The 11,135-nt window shown below is 47.6% G+C and overlaps 1 protein-coding gene across 1 annotated transcript in view; it reads left to right on the forward strand.

The window, feature by feature from the left end:
• Positions 1 to 4,397, forward strand: part of BEAN1 (brain expressed associated with NEDD4 1) — a 41,629-nt gene extending 37,232 nt beyond the window's left edge. Inside the window, exon 5 of the mRNA XM_088451284.1 lies at positions 3,785 to 4,397. Coding sequence (XP_088307410.1) covers positions 3,785 to 4,073 — 289 coding nt within the window. The 3' untranslated portion in view covers positions 4,074 to 4,397. The remainder of the gene's footprint in view (positions 1 to 3,784) is intronic.
• The last annotated feature ends 6,738 nt before the right edge of the window (positions 4,398 to 11,135 follow it).

The following is an 11,135-nucleotide window of genomic DNA, read 5'->3' on the forward strand; positions in this document are numbered from 1 at the left end:
CCATAAGCACCACTGCTGGAATCATCTGCTCTCCTAACAGTCTGATGTGAGCTGGGGATTGTGCAGCACAGATTTACACAAAACAAGGGTCTCTATTTGTTTTCCTAGACCTGATGAGCATCTGCTGCTACAAAGTAATCATCTCCCATAATATCCTGCAGCATATTCTAGACACACAACAATCTAATTGCTTTCAGATTCCTGTCCTTGATCGTTTTAGTTCTGAATTTACTGTCCATCTGCTGGAGGGAGAGAGAGCTGCTTTTATCCAGACCCTGCCTGTCTGCTTTCGGAAGGGTTCATCTGAGTGCAAAGTCTGAGCCCTCTGCTTTAGTTATATCTACACAATAAAATCAAGTGCTGATAAAAATGATGTCATCACATTGGTGAACGCAAATGAAGTTGGACCCAACGTGCACGGCATGATACTGCTGCCAAGTTTAATAAAAAAACAAAAAGAACACCTTTCACACACTCTGGCCAACCGCCCAGCACCCACTCAACCCCTGCCCCACCCCCTGCTCACCACCTGCCCCCCACTTCAGTGATGTGCGGTGAGGTCAATGGCTCGGGAGGCACACAAGTATAAAAACACAGTTTTTACGTCAAAACTCTGGAGAATGACAGGGGGTATGCTAGGGGAGGGAGTATGCTCTGCCTCCCCTATCTACCCTGACTGCACGTCCCTGCCCCACTCACCACCCCTAAGCAAATAGAAAATAGCCCTCTATAAAGTGAGAAAACACAATCCAGGCAAGTAGGGATATACGTTAGGACTGCCGAGCACGCACATGTGAACCAGTTTGGTGACACACACATCGCACCGACGGCAACTGAAATAACTTAAGGTGCCCATATGGCAATTTAAAATAAGAGAAAGGGGGGGAAGAGCGTGAGAAACGCGAGTAGGAGAGAAAGAGACACAGAGGGTGGAAAAGACAAAGGAGGGGTGAAGAGAGAGAGGAGGCAAGAAGGAGACAGTAGTGGTGGGAGAGAAAGAATGCGGGAAAGAGAAAAAGGGGAGAGAGAGAATTTATTAGGGTCTATGGGGGAGATGTATGAAGTTATGATACCGCCCCTGTCATTATCAGCGCTGCTATCTACAAGATAGCAGGGCCGATAGCCTGGGCAATGTATGAACGGTCAGTTCGTCTGACCGTTCTGCCCGCTGCAGCTGTTGCTATCGACAGCTACAGCCTGGCGATGCCCTATCACCACAGCAGGGACAGCGCTGTCCCTGCTGCGGTGGCGGCCGGGACTGAGACACAGCGCGTCAGCACTAGGCTGATGTGCTGTGTACTCAGGCAGGGATAACTCCCCTGCTCCGGCCGATGAGATGTTCATACATCTCATCGGTAGTGCTTCCTGCTTCACCTCGGTAAAGAGCCGAAGCAGGAAGCGATATATCGACACGTTAAATGCTGCTATAATACATCTCCCCTATGTATAGTATGTATCAAGCCTTGAAGAGCGATAAAGTGAATGGAGATAAAGCACCAACCAATCAGCTCCTGTCACTTTACAGGCTGTGGGCCTGATTCAAACCCGCTCGCGAGCGGGTTGATGGTCGGGCAGAGCGCACGCGAGCCCCGGAGCGAGTGAGAAGTTAACTCGCTCAGGGCTCGCAGCAAAATGTTGATCGACAGCTCGCCCCGTTTTGTAGGCGGGTCGGGGGGGGGGGTGGCTGCACAAACGGAGACGTTCCCGAAGGAACGCCTGCCGTTTGTGGGCGGCCCACAGCCTGTAAAGTGACAGGAGCTGATTGGTTGGTACTTTATCTCCATTCACTTTATCTCTATTAGAGCAGGAAGTTCCCAGGGGCTTGCAGTGAATGAGACCCTACCACAAAGGTCTCGTCACAAGCCCGATGGTCGTGATAATCGCGATCATTGCCAGGCCATCCGCACAGCTATGTGAGCGGCCTGGAGGCAGATTTATTTTTTTTTAAATCCGCCCTGATTCAGAGCGAGAGCTTGCAAATAGCGAGCGCCTCTGAATCAAGACCTGTGTTTGAAAAATGACAATTAGGAGCTAATTGGTTGGTACTATGGGGTCTATTCATTATGTTAATTATCGGGGTCCATGCAGACCCTGATAATTAACAATTCCTACTGCCCACGAGCGCCTGAGTAATTCATCATTGCTCCGGCGCAGAGATAGCTGATCCGAAAATCAGCTGTCTCAACTAATGCTTTCACACTTCCTTTTGGAAACTTAGCACTACCGAGTCTAACTCACCAGTGCTAGTGCACTTGTGTGAACTAGCCTATGAGTTCATGCATGAGCACAAAGCCCCAGCTTCCGGCGTAAGGAGCCGGACAGGGGCGGAGGGATCCAAAAGGATCCCTCTTCGCAACCCGGGACTCTTTCCCATAGGGAAGGAGCTGGTGTGTGGAAGCAAACACCATCTGAAGATGGCGAATGTTCCTGCAGTCAAGCTCCAAAAATATTATATTTTCGGAGCTTGATGAATTTAGGTCCCCATACTAGTGTATGGGGACAGCGGGAGAGAGATGTAAGTAGGAGATATCCGTGATATCTCCTGCGTTACCTGTTTGATGAATGGCCTGCAAAAACGCCTGGAAAATGGCCGCCACTGTCATTTTCCATCATTTTTCACATGTGCAGTACTGGGAAAATGGCCACCAGGGTGACGACCTGCGCATGTGATATAGACTCTGGGCACACTCTAGAGCCCAGAGAGTATCACTGCGACGCTGCGACGCTGGCCGTGTTGCCCTTAGTGACTGAGAGGAGGGGGCCCATGTCGGAGACTGCACACGGGCCCCCTTCTATCTTGAAATGCCCCTGCACACAGTACATTTCGGTTTAGGGTGTATGTAGCAAAGACATTAAAAGCAGTTACTTCAGCATACTAGTATATAGATATATATATATCATACTTGCCAACTCTCCCTCATTGTCAGGGAGACTCCCTGAAATAGTAGCAATCTCCCTGAAGAGTCTAGCAATCTCCCTCATTTCATCCTTACCCCCATTATGAAGCTGTTATATTAAAAAACAGAGATATATACATTCAAATGGGATCATTAGTGTCATTCCCTTGCATTGGTTATTATAAGGCACAATGATCCCTATGAATTTCTGAAAAGTATTAGTGTGTTTTCATCAACAAACAGATCTTACTAACTGCTTTTGGGCTGGTTTACATTTGGATGTAAGTCAGGTTTAGGACACGCCTCTCAGATTTATCAGTACACGCCCACTGTAACACGCGCTCATTGGTGCTGCTTTCATAATCTCCCTGAAATGCTTTTTCAAAAGTAGGCAAGTATGATATATATTTATACTGCGCTTCCAGTCTTACAAAGCACTGTACACTATTTTTTTTTCTCCCTCAAGCTTAACGTCTATTTTATTTCCTGACATGCAACAAGAAAAAGTGACATGTCCAACGTCACAATGTGCTGACAATCATTAAGCTTCAAATCATGGTCTCCATCAAGTCTTTTATTATTGCTGCTATTCTATCAGTATATATTAAACCCTGGGCTTCTAGTTCTCCATGTGAGAATTAAAACACATTTCATTCTTTGATGTCTGTAAATTCTCTTACTGTTAACTTAATTTCCACTCGGAAACGGTGTCAACAACCCTGGGGTGACGGAAGGGATTATCTATCTAACACACAAGTGGTCAATTAATATGAAGACTCTTTCTGAGCCTCTCTAGAAGGACACTTGTAAAACTTTTTTGAGGTTAATGCCAGTAAGAGTAGACATTTTCAAGAAGTAATCTATGTTTGTGCCCTTTGTTCTTCCAGCTACAATGATTGTGTTGGACCAGGAGCCTTGGGAAACTTTCCCCCTGCTGACAACCCTCCACCATACTCCTTGGAAGACCCACATCTTAGACGAGACTTATCACCTTGCATCAGCACTGAAAGGATTACACCGAGTCCGCAACACAACATGGACCATCTCCCTCCTTCAGCACCTTTGTCTATGCTTAGCCTCCTTGTTGTTCCACCAAACCAAATTCCTGTAACACCAATGGACGTACTGAAAGATATCTCAACACCGGGCAGTCATGTATCACAAGAAAATGCTTAAACGATTTTACTTAGCAATACACTAAGTAGCAGTCTATTTTGTCTATACTTTGGAAAACTGGTCATCTTTTTATGTTCAAAGTCATCAGATATGTATGTTTTTGTAAGATGGTGGTTGTAAGCGTTAACTATAAGAAGTGCAATTAGTTTATATATAGCAATAAAATAGGTGCAATAGTTTTATATGGACATGTTGTTGCCATCTTTGAGGGCTACAGGTAACCAAATTTGTCGCCCACCTAGCTGAAAGTTATCTTTATAAATGTGTGTGTTTTCTGGATACCAAAACAACGATTAATGATGAATAAAGTAATTATTAACTAGACGGACATTATATTGAAAAATATTTGTTTTTAAAGACCAGGGACGTGCAGTCAGGGTAGGCAGAGACTTCCCTGTCATACTCTTGAGATTTGATAGAAAAATGATTAGAATAATACAAAGAAGATATTTATAACTTATAAACAACTTCTTTGTTTATTGTAATCATTTTTATAGTTAACACTCACCAGCTTTGTAGAGCTCCCTGGGACTGCAGGGAAACGAGAGATGAGGCAGCAATAGGTCAGCCTCGCTTCTGTATAGTCAGACACTGCTAGCAGAGCAGGGGGCAGGGCCACACCACGGGCAGTAAGCTGCACAGAAAGAGAGCTAATAGAGGCATACCTCTGAGTATGGGGAGCATGCCTTGAGCACCGATGGACACCTTGGATGTGTCGTGACCAGGAAGTGCACTGCAGTGTTTAGAGATCGGAGCTCAGTTAGCAGCAGCAAGAGAAGACACAGTGATGCTGGTAGGAATATCAATGGACACTGAAGCTTAGTGTAGTGAGGGGAGAGTTACAGTAAGTAGGGGGTGAGACAGGCTCCCAGCACTTAGACACATCTCCATGTGTGTCTCCCCAGCCATTAACCCAACCACACGCCACTGTTAGACAGATTTGGGGAGATGTCCTAAGCCTTGCAGATAAAGTGGAGAGAGATAACGTACCAACCAATCAGCTCCTAACTGCCATTTTTCAAACACAGGGGTCTATTCATGTAGAACATGTGGCTCACAATAAATATCACTATATATCGCATCACATCAATGCGATATATAGTGATGTTTAGTAGCCATTCATGTATGCTTACCTCTCCGACGTCTTCATGTGCTGTCCGGCCCCTCCGCGATCCCTGGACGCAGTAAGAAGACAGATATGCCTGTATTCTCACTGCGCATGCGCCGGCATCTGAGAGCAGCAGGTCAGAGCTGCTGCAAAGGATGCTGGGGAAAGTGGGCGGAGCCAGTGTCGGGCAGACAGCAGAAAAGTATGCAGCTTCCCTGCTCTGTTCGGCTTCCGGTACAGATTACGCCATCCTCAGATGGCGAATCTGCACGCAGCAGAGGAACGGAAAGCTGAACTTTACGTTCTATGAATCGCACTCACCATACAAAAGTATGGTGATGCGATGCAGGCATGGAGCGGAGGGGTGCGGCTGGAGAATTGCACGGTAACTTGCTCCATGAATTGCAGAGAAGAGCCTTGATTTCAGCTAAATAGGGCTCTTCTCTGCTTTATGCATAAACCCCACAGTCTGTAACATGACAGCTAGGAGCTGATTGGTTGGTACTTTATCTCTCTACAATTTATCACTCTCCAAGGCTTAGGACATCTCCCCCATTGGCTCTTTTTTGCTCCCCAAAACTTATATAGTTATTAATTAATTATCACCCGGAAATCCTCTTTAACAAGTTAGGTCATACTTACCGACTTTCGAAAACTCCGTTCCGGGTGCAGCCCAGAGAGGAGATGCTGCTAACAGGTTCGGGGGCGGGGCCGGACTATAGAAGTCATTAGGCAAAATTATGCGATTCGCTGCATTTAGCCCCGCCCCCTCCCTACGGACCCGCAAATTCCCTGTAAAATCTCCCCACATCACTAGGCAGTGGGCAGGATGCGGGAGATCAACCTATTCTTTCGGGGATGCAGGTGGCTACCTGAAAAATCGGGAGCAGGGGCGTTTCTAGAGAGGATGGGGCCAGTGTGCAGTCTCCGACACAGGCACCCTCCTCTCTGCCCGGCAGCGCACTGAGCTGTGCGAGGCCAGCGCCAGAGTTATAGACTCTGGGCACTAGAGTGTGCCCAGAGTCTATAATGAATGCACAGATCACCGGGAAAATGGCCGTGGCAAATGATGGGAAAATGGCCGCCGCGGCCATTTTCCAGTCGTTTTACGGCGCCGGACCCCCGCGCCGACGTGGGACTCCGGAGAGGTAAGTAATATTATGGGTGCAGGGTGTGCGATGCGGGGCCCCCCTGGACCCAGGAGCCCGTGTTCCCCGCACCCATTATAGATACGCCCTGATAGGGAGCCTCCCGCAACTTCTGGGAGAGTAGGCATGTATGATTAGTTACCGCTCCCTTTAATTAGACTAGCTCAAGCAAGTCATTCACACAGCAGCTGTTTCAAAGCATTGTGTGGTATATCACTGATATCTTCAATATTAAATTGTAATTTCACTGCTTTTTATAGTTTTATCTGAATTGTACATTTTTTATGCCTGCCTAGTAGCAAATATTTAGACCATTGTGAGCAAAAAGGTAAAAAGCAGAGCCAGCCCGGGCGTAGGCATACCCAATGGGAACAGTGGCACACCCTCATGTCATCCAGCACACACTGACAGGAGGAGCCGCCGGCAGACATAGCCTCTCAGCAGTGGCACTAAAGTCAGCGTTAGTTGTCATTGTGACAATGCCAAAAAAAAGCACTTACTGTAGCGTCGCTTCTGGGAGAGGTCACGTCTGGTGGTAGCTGCAGAGGTGTAGCCAGCTTTTGAAAAGAGGAGTGAAATTGGGAAAATAGACACCACCACCCCCCCCCCCCCCACCCCCCCAAGTCACACCTCTATGTCGCCACAGCAAAAAATATAAAAACGCACAAGGCAGTGGAAGATGAAACAAGGCATGGGGTCACTTTCACTTTGCAGTGCAAAATGGCAGTGTGCAAGACATACCACAGAAGTTGGCACAGTCCCCTACAATTGTGACTGTCCGGTCTAAATCTGGACAGCTGGGTAGTATGCATTAGACCAGCGGTAGGCAACTTGTGGCACTCCAGCTGCGGGTGAAACTACACATCCCAGCATGCCTTGCCAGTTTTAGCATGCCTCAATGCAAAATTGTAGCAATGCATGCTGGGATGTGTAGTTCCACAACAGCTGGTGTGCCACAGGTTGCATACCCCTGCATTAGACATTATGCAAACAACTGTTCCTAAACATGACAATGTCGCTTCATAGCTTAGGGCCTGATTCCAAGATTTCTGCTAATGCAATCGCAACTGCGGTCTCTTATGGGTCACACTTGCTATAATATGCTAATGCCTTTCATAGCTTAGCTGAGCATAAGGACGCCCATTGCTGCCTTCTCATATCTATCCGACAACAGTGTAATATCAGTAACATCGACACAGCTCGGGCACTCATGCAGCATGTTAGTCAAGTCTGACCAGCCGCAAACACTCTGGCTCTCCTGACACGCAGAGCGCCCTCATGCTGTAAAGGAGATCGCAATGGCTAATTTATCCATGAAAGTGAGGGCCTAATTAAGACCCGCTCGCAAGCGGGTCGATGTTGCCCAAATGCGCATGCGCACGACGGACCCGGATCCGTCGTGCGCATGCGTGAGACCCGAATAACGACGGCCAAGCCGTCGTTATGGGTCTCGCATCAAAGGGGGCGTGCTGTCGATGATTGACAGCACGCCCCCTTTGGTGGGCGTGCCGGGGGCCTGGCTGCCCAGACGGAGGCGTTCCCATGGGAACGCCTACCGTCTGGGGCCGGCCCCACTGACATCACTAGTGATGTCAGTGGGAGTGCTTTTGGCTCTGATAGAGCCAAAAGCACTCCAGGGCTTGCGGCAGCGAGACCCTACCGCAGGATCTCGTCGCAAGCCCGATGGTCGTGATGGTCTTGACCATCGTGACCATCATTTTAGCCACTTGCTATAGCTGTGGGTGGTCACCCACAGCTATGCGAGCGGCCAGGAGGCCGCTCCACAAAGGAGCAGGGACGGCCCTGATTCAGAGCGAGCGCTCTGTCAGAGCGTCCGGCTCTGAATCAGGGCCTGAGTCTAAACAGTCCGGACAAACCTGTGTAAGCCTAGCCACCCCCTCGGTACCCCTCCCCCAAACGCTGACTTCCAGTCACCAACTTTGTGGTTGAATCCTCTGTGCGAGCGTGATTGCAATACAATCGCTGCTCGTGCACAGTGTAGCATTCGCCATGCGCAATGGATAGAAATCACTGTCTGCGTACATATTGGCAATGCGTGAATTCTGAATCAGACCCTTAGTACAGATTCAGATCTATAAATTCAGCTAATATAGGGAGATGACAATCATTATGATTCGCACTATTAAGTGAAGGTTAAGAAGAGGTTTTGAATTTTTTTATTTTTTTTTAACTGGAACCCAGGTAAATGCAGCTTGTGTCTCATTATTAGAAAACAATGCTGGACGCATTCTGAAACTGTGTCTGGGGAGAATAAACTTTCTACAGATTCCTCTCATGAGTAATAGAATTTAAGACGGATTGGATGAGGGGGGGGGGGGGGGGGTCACAAAATATTTTTTACTAACATTTTCATAAAAATATACTGATGACCAGCAGTTTTTACTGACATATTGTTAGGTTAAATAAAATATATACAAAAGGGGGTGTGGTGACAGTGGGCCAGAGATGGTTGCTAATGCAGCCGACGCCGGAATGCCGGCTACAGAGTTATGACAGGCGTCAAGATACCGACGCCTGTCATAATTACCGACGCCGGAAAGTAGAACGATGAGGGCCCAATCTAGGTAAGTATGGACGCCCGTTCTACTTAGCTCCGGGGGGGGGGGGGTGGTTTAAGGCACCCAGGGGGACTTAGGGTTAGGCACCCCCCACCGGGAAGGTTAGGGTTAGGCTAGGGGAAGTGGGATTAGGCACTAGTGGAGGGGAGGTTAGGGTTAGGCAATCCCCCAGGAGGGTTAGGTTTAGGGAGCGGGGAGGGGGGGTTAGGTTTAGGCACTAACGGGGGGAGGTTAGGGTTAGGCACAAAGGGGGGAGGTTAGGGTTAGCCACCCCTAAAGTCGGGTTAGGCTTAGGGGGGTAGAGGGGAGGGTTAGACTGACTTACCTGCGCTGTCGGCATTCTGTCCTGCCGGGCTCTCCCTGACGGGATTTGAATCAGCGGCTAAATAGTCGCCGGTAAAACAATCCCATTCCATGCTGGCAGCCACTCTCGGAATAGCGGTTGTGGGAATATGCAAATGCTAATCTCAGCCTTCCCTGTGTGCTGGATCCTGTGATGGAGTGTAGGAGAGGTGAGACGCCTACTTTCAGGCTCCATGGTCTGTGCATTTGCATTTCAGATTGTAAACGCACCAACATTGACACAACATCGGTCGCACCATCAACACTTGCGGTAGCCTAGGGTCTACTCTAGCTACTCTCCTCTAATCCAACTAAGCAGTCTCCAGCCTGATACACCCAGGGATCGCAAACCCCTTTTCAAGCGTTAGCTCACATCGGTTCACGCATTGTGCTTTATAGGTTTTCGAGACGTTTCGCGCATGTACAGTAGCAAAACATTGCTCAACTGCGTAAATATCGGCACTGAGTAGATTTCTGAATCAGGCCCAGTATCCAGAGGAAAGGAAGGATTGGGTAAGGTAAGAGAGGAGTTTAAAATCCTTCTATGGCCCGTGTTCAAGTAGAGGCGAAAAGCCGAGATCAGCGAAAAGCGCGATGTTTTCGCCTCATGCGCCTGTTTTGAGGCAAAGTTATTGCGTACTTTCACAATGCAAGCTCCCGCTTTTCACCCTATTCAATTGCAAAACAAGCGAAAACAGGGATGTGCGAATGGCGAAACTAGCGAAAAAGACTTCTATTTTTGAGGAAATGTGTCTGTACCCCAAAATAATCATGTGACCCTGGTAATCAATATATAAGTGAATTAATAGCTGTAATAAAAGTATTTTGGATTTCTAAATTGAGTCTAATGGCTGCTATATGCACTTTTGCATTATTGTGAAAAAATGATATAAAGCTATTTCTCTGGTGAAAAATAATTGCTGTAGTTAATTTGGGGGTACATTTAAATGGGTACTAGTATATTTTGGAGTTAATAAAGTTAATTTTAAAAAACTTTAGAAATACTGCTGCAGCCCCCTGCAATCCCCAAAACACCTGCCCCATCCATACAGCACCCCAAAATACCCCACTCAATACTTAAAACCCATTTTCAAACACTTTTTACATTTTCACACCAAAAATGGCATGCCTTTTTTATGGGGTATTAAGATTTTTTATTTGTTTTTGCCTAATTAGTCATTAAGGAGGTGCCCAAAGGGTTCTGAACCAAGGCCCTGATTCAGAGCCGGACGCTCTGAAAGAGCGCTCGCTCTGAATCAGGGCGTTTTCTTTTTTATTTTAAGACACAGTGATGCAGGTAGGAGAATCAATGGACACTGAAGCTTAGTGTAGTGAGGGGAGTTACAGTGAGTAGGGGGTGAGCCAGGCTCCCAGCGCTCAGACCCATCTCCATGTGTGCCTCCCCAGCCATTGACCTCACCGCACGTCACTGAGCAGGACACTACGCCGATTACTTTGATACTTGACACTCTGTGGGCGACTGAGTCTCTGAATCTGTATACGAAGTGCTACGATGCAGCGGCCTCCTGTTTTTTCCTCCGGGTGCATCTTAGTCGCATTGTATTGTAACTAGGACACATTATCGAGCAAAAACGACACGCGACTCTAGCAAAGTCGCGCGGGACCTGGCGGCTCACTCACGCCAGGCATCTTGCGCCGCATGGCGTATTGAGGCTAGATGGATGAGGACACATCTGTAATTAAATATGCTGTCAGCTATTAGTGCAGCATTTTATCTTGTAAACCTGTACAGTAATGTGGCAAATGAACCTGGCCTAAATTGACAGCAATCAACATGAGTGGCAGGCGTACCCAGAGAAATAATGAGACCCATACGCACTGAGAAATGCAATACATAGACGTGGGTAGTGGCAGCTCATATACT

Source organism: Taudactylus pleione, unplaced genomic scaffold (assembly GCF_031769625.1).
Source record: "Taudactylus pleione unplaced genomic scaffold, aTauple2 ptg000545l, whole genome shotgun sequence".
In the NCBI taxonomy this organism is placed as follows: Eukaryota; Metazoa; Chordata; class Amphibia; order Anura; family Myobatrachidae; genus Taudactylus; species Taudactylus pleione.